Source organism: Heloderma suspectum, chromosome 8 (genome assembly GCF_057233095.1).
Source record: "Heloderma suspectum isolate Gila_16-S chromosome 8, 16-S_ref, whole genome shotgun sequence".
NCBI classification, from domain to species: Eukaryota; Metazoa; Chordata; class Lepidosauria; order Squamata; family Helodermatidae; genus Heloderma; species Heloderma suspectum.
Genome location: NC_139465.1, coordinates 665,645 through 689,550, shown reverse-complemented (window position 1 = coordinate 689,550; position 23,906 = coordinate 665,645). Strand labels below are relative to the sequence as shown.

General features: G+C 52.0%; 2 protein-coding genes across 11 annotated transcripts in view; one reads left to right on the top strand and one right to left on the bottom strand.

The window, feature by feature from the left end:
* Nucleotides 1-98: 98 nt before the first annotated feature.
* Nucleotides 99-7,126, bottom strand: ATXN1L (ataxin 1 like). 3 transcript variants are annotated; one of them, XM_084812554.1, is made up of 2 exons: nt 5,158-6,925; nt 99-651 (listed from the first exon to the last, which is right to left on the bottom strand). In XM_084812554.1, exons 1-2 carry the CDS (start codon nt 6,835-6,837, stop codon nt 406-408), a joined length of 1,926 nt encoding a protein of 641 aa, XP_084668680.1. In that variant the 5' UTR covers nt 6,838-6,925; the 3' UTR covers nt 99-405. The 3 variants fall into 3 exon arrangements, with proteins under 3 accessions (XP_084668680.1, XP_084668682.1, XP_084668681.1); XM_084812556.1 differs by having other exon boundaries at nt 5,380-6,925; XM_084812555.1 differs by lacking the exon at nt 99-651 and having other exon boundaries at nt 4,729-7,126.
* A 1,953-nt stretch (nt 7,127-9,079) lies between these two features.
* AP1G1 (adaptor related protein complex 1 subunit gamma 1) overlaps nt 9,080-23,906 on the top strand; it is a 31,673-nt gene continuing 16,846 nt past the window's right edge. For 3 of the 8 annotated variants that reach the window (XM_084812473.1, XM_084812474.1, XM_084812469.1), the window contains exons 1-2: nt 9,080-9,371; nt 23,294-23,497. In XM_084812473.1, coding sequence (XP_084668599.1) covers nt 23,297-23,497 — 201 coding nt within the window. In that variant the 5' untranslated portion in view covers nt 9,080-9,371; nt 23,294-23,296. Of the gene's footprint in view, nt 9,372-20,359; nt 20,460-23,293; nt 23,498-23,906 lie in introns of those variants that run through there. The other 5 variants (XM_084812476.1, XM_084812470.1, XM_084812472.1 and 2 more) reach the window with 5 other exon arrangements.

Below are 23,906 nucleotides of genomic sequence, written 5' to 3'. Positions count from 1 at the left end.
CTTAGGGCAAATTCCCCCAATGGAGGGAAGTAAATAGTGGGGTCCCACAGGGATCTGTATTAGGACCAATGCTTTTCAACCTGTTCATAAATGATCTGGAATTATTTATTTATTTCTTGCATTTCTATCCCGCCTTTTTTCCTCTTGCAAGGAACTCAAGGCGGTGTACATAATCCTCCTCCTCTCCATTTTATCCTCACAACAACAACCCTGTGAAGTAGGTTGGGCTGAGAGTCTGTGACTGGCCCAAAGTCACCCAGTGAGCTTCCATGGCTGAGTGGGGACTAGAACCCGGATCTCCCGGCTCCCAGTCCAGCACTCTAGCCACTACACCACACTGGCTCTCAGTGAGCAGTGGGATTAGGAGTGAGCAGTGAAGTGGCCAAGTTTGTCAATGACACCAAATTATTTAGGATTATTTAGGATGGTTAAAACAAAAAGGGATTGTGAAGAGCTCCAAAAGGATCTCCCCAAACTGGGAGAATGGGCATCTAAAGGTTCAATGTAAGCAAGTGTAAAGTGATACACGTTGGGGCAAAAAATCCCAACTTCAAGTATAGCCTGATGGGATCTGAGCAGTGACTGACCAAGAAAGAGATCTTGGGGTTGTGGTGGACAGCTCAGTGAAGATGTCAACCCAGGGTGCAGCCACTGTAAAAAAAAAAAAAGGCAAATCCCATGTTAGGCATGATTAGAAAAGGGATTGAGAATAAAACTGCCAACAACATACTACCCCTATACAAATCTATGGTGCAACCACACTTGGAATACTGTGTCCAGTTCTGGACACCACACTTAAAAAAACATATTGTAGACCTGGAAAAGGTGCAGAAAAGGGCAACTAAATGATCAAGGGGCTGGAACACCTCCCCTATGAGAGATGGTTACAACAGCTGGGATTGTTTAGCTTGGAAAAAAGGGAGACTAAAGGAAGATATGGTGTGGAGAATGTGGATAGGGAGACATTTTTCTCCGTCACAAAATACTAGAATCTAGGGTCATCCTATGAAGCTGATTAGTGGGAGATTCAGGACAGATAAAAGGACTTCAGCACATAGCACATGAAGTATGGAATTCTCTACCACAGGAAGTAGTGATGGCCACCAGTTTGGACGGCTTTAAAAGGGAGTTCGACAGATTCCTGGAGGAAAAGGCTATCAACGGCTCCTAGTCCTGACAGCTATGTGCTACCTTCAGTACCGGAGGCAGTGAGCCTTTGTACACCAGTTGCTGGGGACCATGGGTGGGAGGGTGCTGTTACACTCATGCTCTGCTTGTGGGTTCCTGGTCGACAGCTCGTTGGCCACTGTGAACAGAACACTGGACTAGATAGACCTTTGGTTTGATGCAGCACAGCTCGTCTTAAGATCTTATGTAGCTGTCCTGGTTTTCTAAAAGACTTTTCCGTACATGAAACAGTCGGGTCAGAAATAGCCCTCCCTTCTTCTTCATCCTTGAGCTTGCTGCTGGGGTATGTGGATATGGCTGGAGTTAATCGGAGCACAATAAGGTGCAGACAGTCTAAGGAAAAACAGCACCTAGTACTGCATCAAAATGTCATTTTTGGAAGCCACAAGCAATAGCTTGGCCTACGGGGGGCGGGGCGCTCTGAGGCTTGTAAGGATGCCAAGACCCACTGCTCGGTTTTGTCCCCCCTCACCCATGACCAGTGACTCCCACGATTCTTGCCCCTGTGCAGCAGCTGCCCTTTCATATTCCTCTTCTAGTGGAGTGCCTTGAGTCTAGGCTGACAACTGCCGCACGTTACATTGTTAAGGAGGTGCTGGTGAACCTTTAGCTTTCCAGTCCTGAGATTCTGGTCAGGATTTGCTCCACAGGACAAGCAAGAGACAGAGACAGCAAAGGAAAAGCTATTGGCTTATAATTATATAGATATATAGATATATATGTATATTTTTATATATATACTGTTTACATAATCAACAAGTTAAATGCAGTATTTGTAAGAGCATTAACAATAAAAAATACAATCTGTGTGTACAGAGACTTTAAATGGTAAAACAGGAAAAAGGATCTCACCCAAAGTACAAATATACAGTACAAATTGATTTATTTAAAACAGGTACAAAAAAAGCACAACAAAATAGATTATCCCCCAAAGACTGGTGATGCTTCATTAAGGAGAGGATGGGCTGGGCGCTTGACGAGTCCTAAGGCTTTAGATATGCAGGTGGCTACAGAGGTAAGAGGGCTATTAATTCTGGGCTCGCTACACACACTCCCTCCGCCAGCTGCAAACAGGCAGGTGGCCCACCCCAGCTAAGGTGCTATGCAAATGATTGCAGGCAGCAGCGGCAGGGGGGCTCAGAATTTGCTCCTTTGCCTGCCTCCATCCTGAGGCAGCAAAGGGCCCTCCTCTGTAATCAGCCACGGGGGCGGGGGGCAGACCCTCACAGGACACTTCCGGGGGCTCCTGTGGGAGAAGGCACGTGTGCTCTTGCAGGCGGGCACAGAAGCAGCTGGCAATGAGAGGGGAAGCTCTAGAGGAGGCGAGAAGATCTGGGAAGGCCCCTGGCAGACACCTGGCCACCGTTCAGCGGCTGCCCCGCTCAAACACTACTCCTTGGGCAGGCTCTCAGTCATGGACTAGGCCAAGGGCACAGCCAGGCAGTTGCTTGTCCCAGTGCATTGCATATCAGGGAGATCCCAACTCCTGCCCCCCGTGGGTCCTGCTGTAGTGTCACACAAGAGAAATAGCTTATTGCTCTAGGAAGCAGCCCCAGCGGGAGCCATGATCAAAGATGCTTCCACACCTTGCAGCTCTGACCTCAACACGGTCCTGGAAATTGCAGGCCAACGGAGGCAACAACTCAAGAGCAGGAGAGCCAGTAGTCAATCAGGGAGAAGCAAGACCTTGGGAATTTGGGCCCACAAAGAAGGGTGAGCTATCCAGTGGAACTGAGGGGGCTGAGTCTCAACAGCCATAGAGGCCTGGCGCTGCTGCCAGGAGAGAGATGGGCACTTTGATGGGGGTGGGGTAATGCCAAGCCCAGCCATGGCTGAGACGGCTCTGCCCGTCATGACACCCTGCAAGCACTCCCCCTACCCTGCCCCCGTTATGCCCCAGGGAAGAAGGGCCGGCCTTCCAAAATGGCCATCCCTGCTGTCAGGCAGCGGGGGGCAGGGAGGCAGAGCCTGGCACAGCCTTTACATGGAGATCAGAACAGTTCAGGAAAAGCACAAAGGACCATTTGGGGGAGCCTGGGAGGGAGGAAGAAAGGCCACGGGGCATCTTGGCCAAAATGTGGCTAGGAATAGTGCAAAGTGCTGGGCCCTTTGGAAGAAGACAGCAAGAAGATCCCAGCAGAGAAAGCAAAGCCTGTCACCTTTCATATACAAAGAACTGGGGGTGGGAGAGGTGGCTCGTCAGGCAGGGAGGCCATGAGTGCTGGCAAGCAATGAGTGCAATGCCACACTGTGGAGGAGAAAGCAGCAAATGGGAACCAGCCAAGGTGGCCCCTTTAAGGCGCTGGGAGGTGGTTTCAAACTACTGCTCTGTCTCAACAACAGAGCTCACCCCTGCCTGGTTCCAGAGAGCAGAGGACACCAAATCAAGGGAGAGTTTGGGGAAACTGCTCATCGGACATCTCACATGAAGGCCTTTCTGCATGTCTTCCAGGTCTAACACAGGGCTTCAGACTGAAAGCTATTAACCACTTGCAATTTTATCTTGCCTCAGTTTGTTTTGAGTCGCCAGGCACAAAGAGCGATTATCATCATTATCTAAAGAATAAGAACAAAGCATTTCTTACATGCTCCCTGCCTTTTCCATCCCCTTCAAAAGCTGCAAGTTGGTTAAGGAGGGCCCTAATGTCTCCAAACAGTTCCCAGGAGGTGCTTTCATTTAACCAGCCTAAAGGTGAGGGGCGTATGGATGTGTGCATGCACTACTTTGCACTCCCTGTCCAGGAACCTCCATGCACTTTTGGAGGAGTTGCCAGTCCCTTGAGCAGCTTCCACAATGCAACCAGACTAGAACAGGCCCCATATTCAACCCTGGACATTCTGACCTGGCTCAGCTGTGAATATTTCAATGCGCAACAGCACCCACAATAAAAGTGGACACAACCTACCTTGAAGGTGGGGAGTTGGGGGGCTACAGCAGGATGGAGACAGGCCAGACTGGGAATAATGTCTGTGCATGAAACTGACCCATGCACGCACTCACTCTCACAACTGCCCCCTGTCCGCCACTTACTGGATCTCAGCCCTACTTGGCTGCAGGCCCAAGAAGCTACACACTTGGCAGGCTTGCAGTTTAACAGAACACAGCTGCTGACTGTTTTTTTCCTCAATAAAACAACTGTGAGGAAATTGCATACAAATACCTCCCTGAGGAGAAGTCCAGGCTCCCTTGACTCAACGCCTGAAAGGGGGCTGCTGCTGTGATGCCCAGAGCAAAACGGCATGATATAGACCTGAGCAGAGAGACCTGACCCATGGTTGCCCATCCCTGCCTTTCTCCCCCACTCCTGGTGGAAGCGCCCTGCTGTGTGTGAGCAAGTGTCCTATTAAAGTGCTTGCATGATCAGGGATGCTGGGAATCCACTCCACTACTCACAGGCAGAGCAACAACCACCTCCAGACTCTGCCCTTGGCCCCTCACCCCCTCAGACCTGCCCCGCAGGAAGGGGAGGGAGGGAGGGAGGGAGCCTCTGTCAATGGGGGGCTTTCAGGCACAGGGCTGCTGGGAGAAGGGCTGGGCGCCCCTTCAGCACCAAGAGGATCTGAGCGGTGGCCAAGCTGGACAGCACCCAGGCCGGCATGGTACGCAGTTTGCCCACCACCAGGGCTTCACTTCCCTGCATTCGAGCGGCCCTCGATGGACAACTTGACCTCCTGGGGAATAAATGAGGGGCGGAGCAGGGGTAGCTGGGGCTCCTCCCCAAATCTTTGGAAGCTGGGGCCTGCCCAGCCATGCACAGAAATGGGGTCAAGACGGGAGGCTCCCAGGGAGGAGCCCGGGGCCCCCCCACCCTTCTCCAGTGGGCCTTTCTCCCCTGCCGGGGCTTGCAGCTCCCAGAGGCTCTGCCCGCTTCGCCCAGTCCTCTCTCGGGTGACTCCCTGGGGGCTGGCCTGGGGAGCAAGCCTCCCATTCAGGCTCTGCAAACTGATGGAGATGCAAACGTCACCCACCTGGAGCCTGTGGCAGGGCAGCGAGAAGAGGCAGGCAGTCCGCTCTGGGCTGCAAGATGACCAGCCCTGCCCATACACAAAGAAGGGGTGCTCAGGGGGGACATCAATGCTCACTTTGCTTTGCTGCTCCCCAACCACAAAATGCAGTGTGACAAAGCCTTGCCAGGGGCTCTCCTGCAAGTCCACCACCGTGCTCGAGTCTATCTTGAGGCCGCCACTCACTTCTGCACTGCGCACGAAGTCCTGGGTCTGCAGGTCCTCCACCCGTTTCAGCTCCCCAGTAGCCAGCTGGATGATGGCCCCTTTCATGAAGTGGGAAGGCAAGTGGCTCTGGGAATGGGCACGTTCCGCCTCCTGGGGTGCCTCAGGACTCGAAGTGCCCAGGCCATCCAGGTCCATAGGCCGGAAAGGTCCTGGGAGTGGCTTGCCATTGGCTATGGCCAACCCTTTGGAGATGCGCCTGTGGCAGAGCTGCTCCTCGGGGGACCTTGTGAACAGTTTCCGCAAGTGGCATTTTCCTGCTGCGGCGGCAGCAGCTTCTGCTGGGTTCCTCACCGGCTCCCCCTTCTGCTCAGGGGGATTACGATGGGAAAGGTTTAGAGGGCTCGAGCCATCCTTCTGCTGAGCAGAACAAACTGAATAGTCCTGAGAAGAAAGCACTCCCACCACCCTCTGCACCTCCAGGTCTGTGTCTGGGGTACTCCGCAGCGATGGGACAGAGACCTCTGTCTTCACGATCTGAGCACTGGTTAAAAGGGGGCCTTCAGCGTTGCATTCCACCGCTGTCCTTGGCCACTGCCCTTCCGCCTCACTCTCCTTTGCCCCCAGGGCAGACCTCTGCTCCCCATTTGCCATGACTACTTTGGGATCTAGCTCACTCTCCTGCAGAGGTGGCGGCTCAGGGTTTGAGCCAGCAACAAGCGCCTCAAACGCTGAATAGCCTGCTGGTAGGCATGACATCTGGTAATAGACTGGAATTCGGCCCTGGGAGACATCCAGCGGCTGGCTCCCTCCGTGGGGCTGCAGAGGGAGCCCTGGCTGCGAAGCCGAGGCACAGGTCTTGCTGAAGCTGGGGCCTGCCTGTGGGGGAGAGTCAGAGCCTTCGGCCAGGAAGGGAGCATAGGGCACAAAGTGGGGGATGTGGGAGGTGCCCAGGCTGGCTGGAGGCGGAAGGAGGTGGCCAGGCAGGAAGCCAGGAGGCACAGCAGTGGCAGTGGTGTAGGGCAGCGAGTAGGGCGAGCCCACGAACTGCAAGGGGGCAGGGGGGAGCGGGGTATAATGGATGGGAGAGTACTGGATTGCCGAGTGCTGCAGGAGTGGCGAGGGCATGCTGAAGGCCGGGGGCAGCGGGCTCACGTTCACCACTGGCGAGAAGGTGGCTGGCGGCACCGCCGCCACTTTGTATAACAACCCGTACTGGTCCACGGTCAGGCTGGCCACTGCCTCGGCAGGGCCGCCGCCACCGATTTCGCTGTACCGGGGGAGCGTCGCCTGGCTCGGTCCGCCGGATGCCGCCGCCGCCCCTCGGGTCCATTCAGCTGCCGCCGCCGCCGAGGCCTCTCCGCCGCCGCCGGCCGCCGGCCGCCGCTCTTGGCTGCCGCTGCTGCTGCTGGCGGCGGGGGGCAGCTCTCGCTTCTTGGGCGGCAGGCACTCCTGGCTGCGCTCCTGGGCTGCTCGCATGGCGCCTGCTCGGCAGGGGCGGGGCCCGGTAGGCCGCCGCCGCCGCCGCCTCCTGCTGCTGCTGCGAAGGCACCGGCGGGGCGAGGAGGGGGAGCAGAGGCGTCGCCGAGCGGGGGGCGGCGGGAAGGGGCGCTTCGCGGCGCGAGGGGCTGGCTGGCTGGCTCGCTCACCCGGCGCCGGCGGCCGCCTCTTCGCCGCCTGCTCGGCCGCCGCCTGCTCGGCCGCCGCCGCCTCCTGCTCCGGCGCCTCCCCGGCCGGGCTCCATCCCGCCGCCGCCGGCCCCGCCCTCCTCCGCCTCACACGGCGCGCCGGAACTGCCGCGGCCGTGACGCCAACACAGCGCGCGCGGGGCTCACAGCGATGACGCAGGGTTGCCATACCAGCCGCCGAGGAAGCCGGCGCCGCCATGGCGACAAACGCCCCGCCCCCGCAGCACGTGACGCCGCACTCTTGGTTTCCCGTTCCCCGCCTGCCTCTCGGGGTTGTTCTGAGCACCCAGCCCCGCACGCTCCGTCTACAGGAGAGAGTCCTGCAGGCCAGGCTCGGGGAGGAGCGAGCGTCCCGCGTCGCCGACAGAGCCTGCCGCTTGGGGGCGCCGGGCCGGTGCAAGGCGGCTTCCCACAGCAGCTGCCTGCCCCCGTAGGAAGGAAGGCAGCCCAGGCAGGGAGGGTCGCCTGACGCTGCCTGCCTCGGGCCCCTTCGACGTTTTATTGGTATATTTTGGGCGCATTCCTAAGCATGTTTTTGTTGTTTAAGAGGAAAAGACCTACAACTCCCAGCATGCCCCAGCTAGCATTGCTGGCTGGGGCATCCTGGGAGTTGTAGGCCGTTTCTCTGTCTAAACATGCATAGGATTGCGCCCTTTGTGGTCTTGACTGTACTGTACTGTAAACCGCCCAGATAACATTTTGTTGGGATGGTATATAAACAAAGATAGTAACCAAATACACAATTAAATAAAAGAACCATCTTCCGGAGGCAACGGTTTAATTGACCAACAGGTATTTCTTGAGGAACCTTTGCAGCCCTAAAATTGTACTTCCTCCCTTAGGATGGCTGAGTGGCCAGAGGTGGGAAATGTACATGTCTGCCAAGTTAAGCGAGATCTATTCCAGGCAACCCGAGGGAGCGGAGGAGACCCATCTCTTTATTTGTTTACTACATTTCTGTCCCGCTTTTCCTTCCAGAAACTGACATACACGGTCTCCCCACCCCTATTTTATCCTAACAACAACCCTGTCAAGTGGGTTAGAGTGCGAGTTTAACTGGTCCAAGGTCATCAAGTGTTCTGCATGGCTGCGGGAGGATTTCAACCCGGGTCTGCTCAGTCCAAGTGTGACACCTTACTACGCCCTACAGCGCTGGGCGGAAGACAGGAGCTACTGGTATAGCTCGGGCTGATTTACAGCGGATGGCAAGGGTTTCTGACTCCCAGTCGTATAACAATCGCAACATCTAAAAAGCTTCCAACGCAAAATTAGGCTGCTGAAAAAGAATGCTTGCTCAGGGTGGAACCAGCGGCGGATGATAGGCAAACGGGCTTGTGACTAGGAATTCCGGGGCGGGGGGCCTGTTCAAAGCCCCCGGTTCTTTGGTTCAGCCGCAGAGGGCGTGTCTCCCTCCATATGCTGCTGGACCGCAATTCTCATCAGCCCTACTAGCCAGCATAGCCAATGGTAAGAGGGCTGACGGGAGTTGAAGCCCAACATCAGGAAGCTGCGCCTGCCCCATCCCTGCCTTAATTCTTAGGTGTGTCCATCCGCCTGAGTTATTTTGCACCTAGATGGCTCTCAGTTCTAGTCAAAAGGCTACAAAGTAGATCCTGCAGGCCTGACGCCCGCATTGCTCTGCGCGTTCGGCGGGCAGCTCGTAGTAAGCTGCCCTATTGGCCACACTGGGTCTACTCCTGAGTAAGCAGGCATCGTATTGGCCTGCACTGACAGAGTCTCAATACAGCCGGCCTATCCGTCGGCCCTTCAGCCCGGTACGGAAGAGGCCGCTGCAAGTAGCGGAAGTACACTATCCTCCTCGCAAGCGGGCGCTTCCTGAGAGTCCCGGGAGGGCGAGCGGCTCCGACCGCACAGGCTGCCTTCGGACCAGATTCGTATCCAGGACGGAACCTTAATGTTCGCGATAGAATCCGGCCGGACAAACACCGTGAGCACAGCCGCAGCGGTGACTAGGCAGGCGTCTGACGTCATCACTGCCTGCCACGGCGCAGTCCCTTCACCTCTCGTGCGGCATTGCTGCAGATGCGTCCGCCAAGGAAACTAGTCCGGGGGCCGGCTCCTGCAGTCCCGCGCGGCGCCACTCCTGCTCCGCCACGAAGGGCGGCGGCGGCGGCGGCGGCAACGGAGGCCGCAGCGGGACGGGTGGACACGACGGGCCGCCGCGCCCTAAGCAAGGGGAGCCGGCAAGTCCCGGCCGCAGGATTCCTCCGCCTGCGGTATCGGTGCTGAGGCCGCGCCGCCGCCATTTTGGATGCCAGCCTCCTGCTCCTGCCGCCGCCTTCGCCGCCGCAGGGACCCGGCCCGGTGAGTGCCGCGCGGGGAGGCGGACAGCTGGCGGGCCCTCGGGGTTCGCCGCCGTCCCCCCCCCCGAGGGGAAGCCTGGTCCGCATTCCCTTCCTGCCTCTCTCCTGGGGCTGAATCTTTCCCGTCAAGGGCCTGGTCGCCTCCGGGGATGGGGCGGGAGGAGGGAAGAGGAGAGGCTCCGGTGCCTGCTCGCTCGCTCGGCCTACCTCTTGGCGCAGGAAGGGAGCCCGCGGCCACGATCCGCGAAGGGCCGAGCTCCGCCCAACCCGCCCGGAGCGGCCCTTCCTGGCCTTCCCTTTGCTCACCTTCCCCGCCCTGCGCCGCTACAACCCGGCGGAGGCAGGCCCAGGCGGGGCTACGGAGACCCCTCGTTCTCTGAGGCGTCGCTCTTCCCGCCCTTGTCTGCCCTGTCGACGCGGGGGGGGAGCGGGGTGTCCCCCCTCCTGCACTCATACCCCCCCTCGTGGCTCTCCCGGCTTAGGCTCCCCCCCCTCCCCGAAGGCGGGTTTGTGTCTCCGCCGCAGCGTTAAGACGTGGTCCTTGCAGTGCTTTCGGATATCGCCCACCGGTGCTGTACATGTGCCCAGGGAGGCGGCGACGGCAGCGGCTCCTGGGCTGGGTGTGATGTGGATGAGTTCGTCTTCATGTTTTTGTTCTTACGGCTTGGGCTGGTGCCTTCCCAGGCAACAGCTGAGCTGAGCAGTTGAGAAATGAAAGGCCAAGTTCATGCAGGGCCAGCGTGGTGTGGTGGTGAGAGCTCTGGGTGGAGACTAGGGAGTCCCGGGTTCAAGTCCCTACTTTGCCCTGACGCTCCCTGGGTGACTTTGGGCCAGTCACAGACTCTTAGTCTAGCCTACCTCTCAGGCTTGTTGTGAGGATAACATGGAGAGGTGGAGGGCCATGTAAGCCGCCTTAAGTTCTTTGCAAAAGATGACAAGCTAGCCCACTGTGGGTCGCTCCTGAACACGACCTATGGTGGGTTAGTGTGTCGTATGGGGAGTGTTTTTCTTGCCAACAATCCCCAAGTTACCCACCTCTACAGAGGATGTCCCCGGAGTGGCTTACTGTGGCAGTTGCTCTGTGGGTAAATCGCAGTGACCAGCAAGACAGCCGCCTAGAGTGCCGGCGACACTGTAGCCTGTGCAGCCAAACTTGATGGTCATGGTCACCTAACAATGGCTGAAGCAGACACCACGACCCCGTTCCCACCATGGTGGCCTCTGGGATATGCGGCCACAGCAGGAGAACGACGGAATCATGGAGCAGGCATGGGCAAGGGAACCACGCTGCTTTCCGTGGTTCCACAATTGTGTGTGTGGGGGGGCACTTGTCGTTGTTTCCCTATCCCTCCCTGCAGCATGGTTCTTTTACCTACCGCGCTCCCATGATCTTATAAATGTGCCCTATGAACGGTAAGGAGAGACAAGGCAGGGAAACTGTTTTTGCTGCAACCCAGTCTGACTCCCCTGAACTATTGCAGACTATTGCTTGAGAGAAGCACACAGGCTTCTACGAGCCATGTAGCTACACCTGGACATTCAGAAGTGTACAAAACTCCCTATAGGAGTCCCTTTGTCTGACACTTCAGCCCCTGATGATTGTGCCGCAAGACAGGGAACAGCTGGTTAATGATCCATTACAGGCATGGGATAGTCTACCCAGCTTTCCTGTGTCACTGGCCCACGTGTCTTGCAGTCAGTTAAGTAACTAGTCAGTGAACTCCAAGCCCTAAAGTTCAGGTCCTTGACTTTGGCCCAACATTGGCCATTATGGGTCAGTTGCAGGTAGTGATGAGTTATTAGGTTAGTGTTTTCTTATTCATATTCTTAAGGGAGCAATCCTATGGCCAATAGACACTGTCTAGAGAGCCATAGGATTTTTCGGTTCCTGGGAATCACACTCCCCCTCCCCTGCCCCCTTATAGCCAGTGCAGTTCTCTTCATGCTGGCTACATCTCCACGCTTGGAACGGAGCACAGAGACGGGGAAAAGCGGGCGGTCCTGGGAGCAGAGATGGAGAGTCAAAAGGAGAGACGTTGCAAGGCATGACGTTGTACCGCCTTTCTTTTGACTCCAAACGTGCAAATTGTATGGTCTTACTAGCGTATGCATGGGGAGTGGGGAGGAAAATAGGAGGTAAAGATTAGATCACTTTGCTGGACCTTTTACTTATGGGGGTTGCTGCTGTGAATGAGGGAACTTGCTTCTGCCTCCTGACAATGGAGAAGCTAAGTAACAGGAAGGTTTGAGCAATTTCTTCCTCGAAGTTGGGGTCCAATGGTGTCTTGAGACGTACAGCTCTCCAGAAGTTCTTGGGGCTGGAGACATGGAACCCTTTAGGACTGACAAAGGGTTGTTCCTGCTTTGTGCTTGACTTTCTCCTTTTGCTTAGGCATTATGGGAGGTGTTTCAGTAGAGGGGTTAGAATCATAGAATAGTAGAATCATAGAATAGTAGGGTTGGAAGGGGCCTACAAGGCCATCGAGTCCAACCCCCTGCTCAATGCAGGAATCCAAGTCAGAGCATCCCTGAGAGATGGCTGTCCAGCCTCGTCTTGAATGCCTCCAGTGTGGGAGAGCCCACCACCTCCCTAGGGAATGGGTTCCATTGTCGTATTGCTCTAACAGTCAGGAAGTTTTTCCTGATGTGCAGCCAGAATCTGGCTTCCTGTAACTTGAGCCCATTATTCCGTGTCCTGCACTCTGGGATGATCAAGAAGAGATCCTGGCCTTCTTCTCTGTGACAACCTTTCAAGTACTCGAAGAGTGCTATCATATCTCCCCTCAGCCTTCTCTTCTCAAGGCTAAACATGCCCAGTTCTTTCAGTCTCTCCTCATAGGGCTTTGTTTCCAGTCCCCTGACCATCTTTGTTGCCCTCCTCTGAACCCTCTCCAGTTTGTCTGCATCCTTCTTAAAGTGTGGTGCCCAGAACTGGACACAGGACTCCAGATGAGGCCTCACCAGTGCTGAGTAGAGGGGAACTAGGACTTCCTGGGATTTGGAAGCTATGCTTCTATTAATGCAGCCCAAAAGAGCATTGGCCTTTTTAGCAGCCACATCACACTGTTGGCTCATATTCAGCTTGTGATCGACAACAATTCCAAGATCTTTCTCGCTTGTAGTGTTGTTGAGCCATGTATCCCCCATTTTGTAACTGTGCATTTGGTTTCTTTTTCCTAGGTGCAGAACTTGGCATTTATCCCTATTAAATGTCATTCTGTTGTTTTCTGCCCAGCACTCCAGCCTATCCAGATCACTTTGAATTTTGTTTCTGTCTTCCAAAGTATTAGCTATCCCACCCAATTTGGTGTCATCTGCAAATTTGATCAGCATTCCCTGCACCTCCTCCTCTAAGTCATTAATAACAATATTGAAGAGCACTGGGCCCAGGACTGAGCCCTGCGGTACCCCACTCATTACCTCTCCCCAGTTGGAGAAGGTCCCATTGATAAGCACTCTTTGAGTCCGATTCTGTAGCCAACTGTGGATCCACCGGACCGTTGTTTCATCTAGCCCACTTTGAGCTAGTTTGCTCATCAGGATATCATGGGGCACTTTGTCGAAAGCTTTGCTGAAGTCGAGGTATATGATGTCTACAGCATTCCCATGGTCTACAAGGGAGGTTACTTGATCAAAAAATGAGATCAGATTTGTCTGGCAGGACTTGTTTTTGACAAATCCATGTTGGCTTCGAGTAATCACGGCATTGTTTTCAAGGTGCTTACAAATGGATTGCTTTATCTGCTCCAGAATTTTCCCAGGGATTGATGTCAGACTGACTGGTCTGTAGTTTCCAGGTTGGGTTGGTCCACAGTATTTTATTTAAAATATTTGTAGACTGCTCTTCCAGGGTCAAACCCTTCCAAAGCATCTTCCAACTTTTACAATGTATAACAAATAACCTAAAAACCATAGAACATGATAAAATTAACAAGTCATGAGAACCAGCAATAACACTAATCACAAACAACATTCAGCCCAGAAGGAGCAATAAAATCAGAAAAATAATTAAAACTAAAGTTGCACCATATACAGCAACCCAATAAAATATCCATTTAAGAGAAGGCAGTTGTAAACAAATGGGTCTTTTTGCTGGAACAGAGTTCCACCAGTGTGGGGCCACTTCCTAAAAGGCATTGCTGTGCCTGCCATAATAGATGAGTTACCGCATATAACAAGCTTGTTAACTCTCCTGAACAAAATCAGTGAGTGTTCAAGTTCAGGAAGCACACAGGTACTCAGGAACAGCCCTTGTAGTCTTTCCAGTGCCACATAAAACATGAGCCCTTTGTAGCTCCTGGCTAAGATGGTTGAGACCTCTAGTATGGCCCCTCCATGACTTCTTGCTAACATTTTCTGGCTGTTAACCCAGGTTCATATCTGCATTTCAGCTAGTGAAATAACGTTCCGTGTGTCTTCACTTGCTGCCCTGCATCATTAGTTGTGCTGGTGAGCATGTCCATGCTCATCTTGTGACAGGGTCAGCTTTTAGAAGTAGTACTGTGTTTTAATATCAAATACATTCTTTTTATAATTCCTTAAATGTGGACATCTTCCAGTAGATTCTGGGGCTTGTGCTCAGATTCGGTTTACATCACAAACAGTGCCACCCCAAGATACCTTGCTGCCTGAAGTGGAGTCCAAATGCACACACCTCTGGGCCAGCACTTGAAACACATCTTGCTGCATGATTCAGGCACCAATCCCTGTCTTCATCTGTCTCCACCCCCACTGCCTCCAGCACTGCCGGAAGCAAATCTCTTCACACTGTAACATGGAAGGATCTGCCCTCCTTGTGGAAGCTCCATTTAAGCAGGATATAATGCTCTGATACGTTCTTCTATTTGCTTTAACTTCTGAGTCATCCCTTAGTGTAACTGAAAATAGGTGAGGTCAACTTCACCATTGCAGGATGAGTCTGTGGGTTTCCATTCTGTGTAAAATACATTTCCCAGGAGTGTGCGAGAAATTTCTCAGCGACGGGAAAGGCTGTATGGCGTAAGAGGACCTCTCTGAAAAGAATAATTATTTGCTTGTATGTGTTCATGCATGTGCACATGCGAGATGTGAATATAGACAGTGAGAAAATGGCCTGTGTAGAAACACTGACCCTTTGAAAAGTGTGCATAGGTGACACTTATGTCCTGTTTGGTCCCCTGGAACCCTATATACAATCAGCTGCCACATGTGCTGCTTCTTCAGATGCTTCTAGACCATTCACTGGGCCTGTAGAATGGCTGACCCTTCGGTGGGGGAAAGAAACGCCGTGAAGGTTTCTGGTACCTACAGGTGTCTTTGAACAGCAAATTTTAGTGGTCTTTCTCTGTCTGAGATAAGACCTCGAGCAGCTGTTAGAAGAGCCTCTCATCACATGTGAGGGGGACAGCTTGCAAGTGGGAGGTGAGGAATATGGTGGCCTGGTTTTTGTGGCTGAGCATTTGAAAGACCTAAACCAGACTTGTCGTTCGTTTGTGTGCCTTCTGTTCGTTCTCACAGGATGGCAAACAGCGAGAGTGAGGGTGCTAGCTGCCGAGGGGATACATGTATGTGAAGATGGAGTGTGGTTGTGAGGTGTGGAGATTCCACAGAGCCTTTGGGTGGATGAATGAGAATGAATTATCTGGCTGACTAGGTCACCTGCAGAAGCAAAATCCTGCTGCTTGGTTTTCGTTTTCAGGGGAAGTTTTCTGTAGTTCTGCATCACTTCATTAAGGGATGTTGCTAGACAGAATCAGTCAAGTGGTTTGACCACAGAATACACTACAAGTAAATATGTCGTATCCATCAAAGTAGTCCTAACATAGAGAATACAAGCTATTGACGCTCCTAGGAATAGGAACCTGATAGTCAGGCCAGAATAGACAGATGACTACCAGAGTGTTGTGTTTCTTTTTAAAAGTCTGTCTACCAGAGAGTATATGGGAAATACAGAAGATTCAGGAAGGGTGCTGCTGGCTCCTCTGGAAGGCTGTGGCTGGGGAGAAACACTGCCCAAGTGTCCCAGCAGAGCAGCAGTGGGGGAGCTCCGGCCCACTCAGTCTCCCAGTACAGCCCACTGAAGCTTGGCCAAGCCCCCCCCCCCCCCCACCAAGGGGAGATGGAAGCTGACTGTCTCAGAGCCGCCACCACAAGGTACCTGGAGGGCCTGAACATGGCACTTCCTGGGAGCTTCCCTTTCCCACCAGCAAAGCCTGCTCCATCTGCAGCCACTGCCTCAAGGCACCAGGAGCGCTATGTAGCCAGGGCACCTGTCAGAGCATCTTCCTCTTTGCTGCTGTTCAGCTGTTTCCTGTGCAGCAGGAAAGAGCTGGCTGTATTGCTGTGGTGCGCAGAGAGAAGGGGAGCTCTTTCCTGTGGCACTGCCAGAAGCCAAGTGATCTGGTCATGCAGGATGAGAGCGATCTCTTTCTCTGTGGCCTGATCTCTTGGCTTTGTACTGCGTGGTGAGGAGAGCCAAATACAGTAGCCAAACATGGGGTGTATGTGTGAGAGAGAGAATGTGGGTGTGGGAGTACGTTTTGGCCCTGCCCCTGGTGATCATTTTTTCCCCAAGGGAACACAGCCCGGGGGGGGGGGGGGCTTGGCTTGTGACCACCTGCTGGCTCTTGGAAGCTGCCCAAGCACCTCCTCCCTAAGTGTGTGCAGGCTCCTTAATCTCGCAGAGCTTTAGGGTGGAAACTGAAGGTGAATAGTACAACCTGGTGAAAGTGTTGTTGTGGGTCTTGGTTTGAGGCTGCCGCTTGACGGCTGTCTTGTGAGGCCGAGCCTGAAGTAGCTGGGGCCAGTATCCTGCTCTGCTGGTCGCCATACCTCCCACCCCCAGTATAATTGAGGCAGCAGCTTCAAAAGTCAGAAAGCCCTGGTTGGATCACGGCTGGAGCAAGGGTGGGCAAAAGCCAGAAGCTCTAGGGAAATGGGAAACATTTCTGCTCTCTAGCCACAGGATAAGACCTGGGAATGTGGCTGGAAAGCTCACAGTTTGCCAGTCTTCAGTAACTTTCTCTGTTGCAATACTTCTTGAGCACCTCATATGGCATTGTCCATCTTTTTAAAATTTATGTAACTTAATTGGTATAAATCCTCTAATAAACTATATAAATGAATGGCAGGTGGCAAATCTTACTCCTCTTAAATCAAGAAATGACAGAATATATACCCATGAAGTGAGTATCTGGGGTAAGTCTCAATATGTTCTCTTATGTTCTTATTTGACGGCTAGCAGGCTTGAATGTTTGGCCAGCCTGCACGGAGTCCTGTTCATCCAGGCCCTCCGACTGCCTGGGAACAGAGACAACAGACCTCTTGGGCTGCATTAATAGAAGCATAGCTTCCAAATCTCAGGAAGTCCTAGTTCCCCTCTACTCAGCACTGGTGAGGCCTCATCTGGAGTACTGTGTCCAGTTCTGGGCACCACACTTTAAGAAGGATGCAGACAAACTGGAGAGGGTTCAGAGGAGGGCAACAAAGATGATCAGGGAACTGGAAACAAAGCCCTATGAAGAGAGATGGAAAACACTGGGCATGTGTAGCCTTGAGAAGAGAAGACTGAGGGGAGATAGGATAGCGCTCTTCAAGGACTTGAAAGGTTGTCACACACACGAAGGCCAGGATCTCTTCCAGATCATCCCAGAATGCATGACACGGAATAATGGGCTCAAGTTACAGGAAGCCAGAATCCGGCTGCACATCAGGAAAAACTTCCTGGCTGTTAGAGTAATACGACAATGGAACCAATTCCCTGGGGAGGTGGTGGGCTCTCCTACACTGGAGGCATTCAAGACGAGGCTGGACAGCCATCTGTCAGGGATGCTCTGACTCGGATCCCTGCATTGAGCAGGGGGTTGGACTCGATGGCCTTGTAGGTAGCGATGTACGAAAGTGACTTACCTTTCCATGGATTATGTTGATGCTGGGGGGGAGGCGTTCCGTTCCTCCCCCCCCCGGAATCCTGGCAGGCCGGCTCTGCTCCACTGGGATTCTGCGGAGCCACCAGCCAGCTCCGCCAGCAGCCAGACATCCGGCTGCTGGCTAGCAGGGACACAGATGGCGGCGGCCATAGCTGCTGCCGTTTGCGTCCCTGCAGTCAGCCATGATAGGCTACGTAAATGTTTACGTAGCCTATCACGGCTGATTTAAAAAAACAACAACATGCGTACGCAAATGGCGGTGGCCATGGCCGCCGCCATTTGTGTTCTTTTTTTTGGCATGTCTTAGTCTACGTTTACGTAGACTAAGACATGCCAAAATAAGGAACGCAAATGGCGGTGGCCATGGCCGCCGCCATTTGCGTACGTGCGTTTTTGTTTTTTAAGTCAGCCGTGATAGGCTATGTAAACATTTACGTAGCCTATCACGGTGTTTTTTTTAAAATCTAGCCGTGATAGGCTACGTAAATCTTTACGTAGCCTATCACATTTTTTTTTTTTAACTGGAAATGGCGGCACCGCCACTGCAGCCGCCGCCGCCAGGAAGTTCCACCCCAGGTAAGTCTCGTCCCGGGGGGGGCGGGGGGGCAGACCGTTCCGCCACCTATTTCGGGGGGCTGAATGCGCTGGCATTCGGCCTCCCCGAGATCCGTGGCGGAATTCTCTGACATCCCTACTTGTAGGCCCTTTCCAACCATACTGTTCTATGATTCTTGCCCAACCAGTTTGTCTCTTGTCGCTTGTGTTGCGGGGGCAATGCTGAGAAGATGTATGGGAAGTATGTTGCTATCAATAGGAGAAAGGGGGACTCTCAGTGGAAAGCAGGTGCGGGAGCAGCCTAGGCGTTGCATTTTGATTTGGAAGCAGCATCTAGAAATGTAGTTAACAGAATGAGGTTGACTTTAGAACCTAGGAAGCGGCCTTATATCGAGTCATACCCTTGATTCACATTGTCTACGCTGACTAGCCACGGCAATAGCTCAGGGCATTTGACTGGGATGTTCCTTGAAGGCCTTTGGCTGTTGTTTTTCCTCTGAGCTTGCCTTTGATTTAATATGGCCGCTGCTTCGAGGCTTGCTGTACTTTTTAATTGGTATTTGTTTTTATGGTGGTTGTTAGATGCCTTGTGGGTCTTTTGGGACAGAAAGGTGGAGTATAAATGTCTTAATAAATAAAATAAACACTGTGGTTTCCAAAGGAATACTGTCATATAAGTGAAACAACCCAATTGAGGCCCCAGCTTTGAGGATGCTGCCTTGAGGTCATTCCTAATGATGGCTTTTTAACTGTTTTGGAAGGCCCTTAAGAAATTGGTTTGGGGAACAGATGGTGTTCAGCTGAGGACAGGTGGATTTCACAACCAGTGGAGAATTTCACTGTAGGTTGTCTAACAACCACATTTATCAGTTGCTTGAAACACACCAAACCAAAATAAAGGCAGGCCTGCAGATTTTAAAATTTTAAGTACGGAACTACATAGATTAGCACTTCTGCCAGCTTCCATTGCTCAATTCTAAGAAGTGTAATCTCTGAATCTCCTGTTTCGGGCTGTCACAATTTGAACGTGTAACTAAAACAGATTCTAAATCCACTGTAATATGGCTTGTATTGATAAAGCACTTTCAAAATAGGCCTTACCTGGGGCTACCTAGCTTTTTTTAAGGTGGCCAAAAAATGCCTACCATTTTCTGGGTAACCCCCCTGCCCCACCCCAGCAGCATTCCAACCCCGATGTCACTGTCCGGAGTCTGATCGTGCCATTTCTCCAGAGGCCCCTCCATCTTCTCTGGGGATCTCTTGAGTCAGAGGAGAGTCTCTGCAGTGGCTCTGATGCTTTTCTGGGTGGAGCAAGTCTGGCTAACTGTGGGGACTGCAAGTCCACTGGAACCAGCTCTGCCGATGCCCCTGGCTCTGGACACATCTGGGAAGGGGCAGTAGAGCTTGTGCTGTTTGAATGGTGGGCTCAGCCTCCTTCTGGTGTCTGCCCCCCCCCCGCCCCACCCTGTGTTAGTATTTTAATGGAAGGAGCCAGCATAGAGTCCTGCTGGGAAATGGGAATGGGAGAGGCTGTGGGGATGGCTTGTCCTCCTGGAGCTTCCCCAGTCAGGTTGTGCTGTAGAGATGGGAAAAATATTGCCCAATCATGCCTCATCACCCAGGAATGCTCTGTCCACAGGTTGTTCAGCATGGTGTCCAAACCAAGAATTCTGGGTTGTTGTGGGGGACAACCCAGAGTTGGAAATTAATTTTTAATTCCTTAGTAAACATTATTGATCTAATGCAGCTTTTTCTGATAGACATTTAGGGATGTTCCAAGTCATGTTCAGTTTCCCAACATGTGACTAGACTAAAGAAAATGTGCATTCTTGATCCTTTTGAGTTCTGTTCTATAGATTGCTGTATTACTGGGGTTCTGGTTAGATGCTGCAGCAGGCAATGAATGTTGTTCCAAGACCCACATAGGAGAGAAACACCGTAGGTTATCCCACGTCACGTGATGGAACGGGGTGTGGGTTATCCCACCTATGCTTGGCTACTGTCCCTAATTGCTGAGAAAGTCTCTTGCCCAGCTAAATTTATCCTCAGTAGCTTTTCCTTCAAACCAGAACTCCCTAAACTCCACCCCAACAAATTCCTCACAAACAGGAACAGATGCTTCTTCCCTCGCCTTCACTTCCTGCTTCTTCTGTCTTTTAGGATGATTCAGATGTTTTAGGGACTACTTGCTAAAGTCCCTAAAATGTCATAAAATCATAAAATTACCATGTTTGGTATATTACATTTAAAAGTATTGCTTATTCAAACACATCTACTGAGTTTACTTTTAAATGCGTTTAGTTTTAATGATAATGTTATGAACAAAGTTGTACATAATACATTATGTTCCTAAAGTCAGTTAGATCTATAGAGAGCGTTTTAAAAATAGGTATTGCATATTTTTCCGTTTCCCCCCAAATTGGGGTTTTTTTTTCCTCCCTGTTTTTTCCTCCCATGGCTTCAAAACTTCTGAAAATTTTACATCTCTGCTGCCCTTGCTTTGCAGTTCAAGGACTGAGAAACAGCCACATTGAGGAGTCTTAAAGCGACAGTGCCACTGGGCCATGACAATGATGAAAAGGTCTTGGATGAAATCCTGAATGTTTCCATGACACAAGTACTCAAGAGTGAGATGTTGTGAAAATGTAAAAGTTACCCTCACAGCCTTGACTTCACTTCCTTGTTCATGTGCAGTTGTGCTAGTCTCACATGACTGGCTCAGATGTAGGCTTGGGTATTTGACTAGTCCAAAAATGTGGCAACTCTTTTAAGCATCATTACAGCACCGTAGCAACAAAGATGGTTATGATTTCACAGGTTATATATGTCTACAATTCTATTGACTCCAAAGCAGTATAAGAACCAGAAAGCTGACTTCAGCCAGGATTGTTCATCATATTGTCATATGAGCATCCCTTGCAACTCTAAAGCAAATCCAGAGTGAAGAAGATGATTTGGATTAAGCCAGAGTTTTTCTGCTGAAAGTTTTCTAGATCCTGTAAATAAACCTTTGCCTGAGGAATTGACAAATTGGCTAATTTAGCTGCTTCTGTGGATGCATTACTTGGTTTGTTTCAACCTTGGGTTTATTTTCACAATTGGATTTAATACAAGACTCAGAAGGTATGGGGGAATCATAGAATATTAGGGATGGAAGGGGCTTACAAGACCATCAAGTCCAGCCCCCTGCTCAGTGCAGGAATCCAAGTCAGAACATCCCTGAGAGATGGCTGTCCAGCCTCGTCTTGAAGGCCTCCAGTGTGGGAGAGCCCACTACCTCCCTAGGTAATTGGTTCCATTGTCGTATTGCTTTAACACTCAGGAAGTTTTTCCTGATGTTCAGCCAGAATCTGGCTTCCTGTAACTTGAGCCCATTATTCCATGTCCTGCATTCTGGGAAGATGGAGAAGAGATCCTGGCCTTCCTCTCTGTGACAACCTTTCAAGTCCTTGAAGAGCGCTATCCTATCTCCCCTCAGTCTTCCCTTCTCAAGGCTACACATGCCCAGTGTTTTCCATCTCTCTTCATAGGGCTTTGTTTCCAGTCCCCTGATCATCTTTGTTGCCCTCCTCTGAACCCTCTCCAGCTTGTCTGCATCCTTCTTAAAGTGTGGTGCCCAGAACTGGGCACAGTACTCCAGGTGAGGCCTAACCAGTGCTGAGTAGAGGGGAACTAGTACTTCCCAGGAGACGGAAGCTATGCTTATATTAATGCAGCCCAAAATATCACTGGCCTTATTTGCAGCCACATCACATTGTTGGCTCATATTCAGCTTGTGATCGACAACAATTCCAAGATCTTTCTCGCTTGTAGTGTTGTTGAGCCATGTATCCCCCATCTTGTAACTCTGCATTTGGTTCCTTTTTCCTAGGTGCAGAACTTGCCATTTATCCCTATTAAATGTCATTCTGTTTTCTGCCCAGCGCTCCAGTCTATCAAGATCACTTTCAATTTTGTTTCTGTCTTCCAAAGTATTAGTATCCCGCCCAATTTTGTGTCATCCGCAAATTGGATCAGCATTCCCTGCACCTCCTCCTCCACGTCATTAATAACAATGTTGAAGAGCACTGGGCCCAGGACTGAGCCCTGCGGTACCCCTCACGTTACCTCTCCCCAGTTTGAGAAGATCCCATTGGTAAACACTCTTTGAGTCCGATTCTGTAGCCAACTGTGAATCCACCGGATTGTTGTTTCATCTAGCCCACTTTGAGCTAGTTTGCTCATCAGGATCTCATGGGGCACTTTGTCGAAAGCTTTGCTGAAGTCGAGGTATACGATGTCTACAGCATTCCCACAGTCCACAAGGGAGGTTACTTGATCCAAAAATGAGATCAGATTCGTCTGGCAGGACTTGTTCTTGACAAATCCATGTTGGCTTCAAGTCATCACTGCATTGTTTTCAAGGTGCTTACAGATGGATTGCTTTATCTGCTCCAGAATTTTCCCAGGGATTGATGTCAGACTGACTGGTCTGTAATTCCCAGGTTCCTCCTTTTTACCCTTTTTGAAGATAGGGACAACATTAGCCCTCCAGTCATCTGGCACGTCACCCATCCTCCATGATTTCTCAAAGGGAATAGACAGCGGTTCTGAGAGTTCTTCTGCCAGTTCCTTTATTACTCTAGGGTGCAGTTCATCTGGCCCTGGAGATTTGAACTCATTCAAAGTCATTAGGTGTTCCTTGACCATATGCCTATCAATCTCAAGCTGCAATCCTGCCCCTTCAGCCTGTACTTCGCCTTTGCCAGGGAGCTCTTAGACCCTCTTCTGGGAGAAGACTAAGCCAAAGTAGGAATTGAGCACCTCTGCCTTTTCTTTGTCATCTGTGATCATTTTGCCATCCCCAGGCTACTTAAGGGAAGGAGCCCCTAAGTAACCTGGGGCTTTTGCCTCATCTGAGAAGGGTGGGGGTCTTTAAAAAGTGAAATCAGCAGGCCCAGGGCTGTTTTGTTTGCTAGATGTGCAGAGTTAGGCAGAGATTCCCATTGAGTAGTCCCCCCCCCCCCCGAGAGCCAGAGCAAACTCTTGGGCTCGTCAGGAGCAGTGAACAGTGTGTTGACTTTTGCAAGTGGGAAATGCTGTCTACCAGCAGCATAACTCTGCCCCATCCATTCTGTTGTGTAGCAGTGGGGGTAGAGTGGCAGCTGAAACATCATACCATGACGGTAGCTGTCTTAATCATTGCCTGTGGAGCCAGGCCTTTTCCCACGCCGACAACGGCTCATGCCACTTGGCAAGTGGGACAGATCTGTGGAGGCTGAAACACCCACTCGGTGTCCTCTCTGTGAGCTGAGACTGCTGACTTGGGGCAACAACCCTGGGCCCCCCACAGAGAGTCCTGTCAATATAGCCAAGGCCAGCTAGGAGACCCCACCAGCCAAGCTCCACAGGTTTGCAAGGGGTCCATATTGAAAGAGCAGCTGCCTAGCTTTAATTCTCGTCCCTGCCCTCTTTTCCTTAGAGGATGCCCGCCCCCATCAGACTCCGGGAGCTGATCCGGACCATCCGGACAGCACGGACCCAGGCTGAAGAAAGGGAGATGATCCAGAAAGAATGTGCCGCCATCAGATCGTCTTTCCGAGAAGAGGACAACACCTATCGCTGCCGAAACGTCGCCAAGTTGTTGTACATGCACATGCTGGGTTACCCTGCACACTTTGGGCAGGTGGGCCCCCTTCCTTTGAGGCTGTAGCTAGAATTGAGACCTAGGGGTGGCCTGTGGTCCAAACAGGGCTGCCAGCCCTTTCCTTAAAATCCAGACCTTGGAAGTGCGTCTGCTGCTCCTCGGCAGCCAAGGGGCCTCAGAGCTTCCAAGTTGCTGTGTCCCTTGGAAGCTGTCCAGGTGTCCTCCAGCCAGGTCGTAGGTGTTTCCTTGGGGTGGTAGGGAAATGCTGGAAGCCCCTTGCAGGGGAAGAAGGCTTCACACATGCAGGAGCTTGGAGAGGAGGAGGTCATGATCTCTGTAATGGAGCAAATAATGCTGTTTGTCAACTCTGAGTCACATGCCGCTGCTGTGTGGCAATGGCTTCCATCTCATGGCATCAAATTTTGCTTTTGAAGGTGGTGTGGAGTGC

What these genes read in the sequence shown, in the direction of transcription:
- ATXN1L (XM_084812555.1), bottom strand. Translation starts at nt 6,837, where the DNA reads ATGCGAGCAGCCCAGGAGCGCAGCCAGGAGTGCCTGCCGCCCAAGAAG.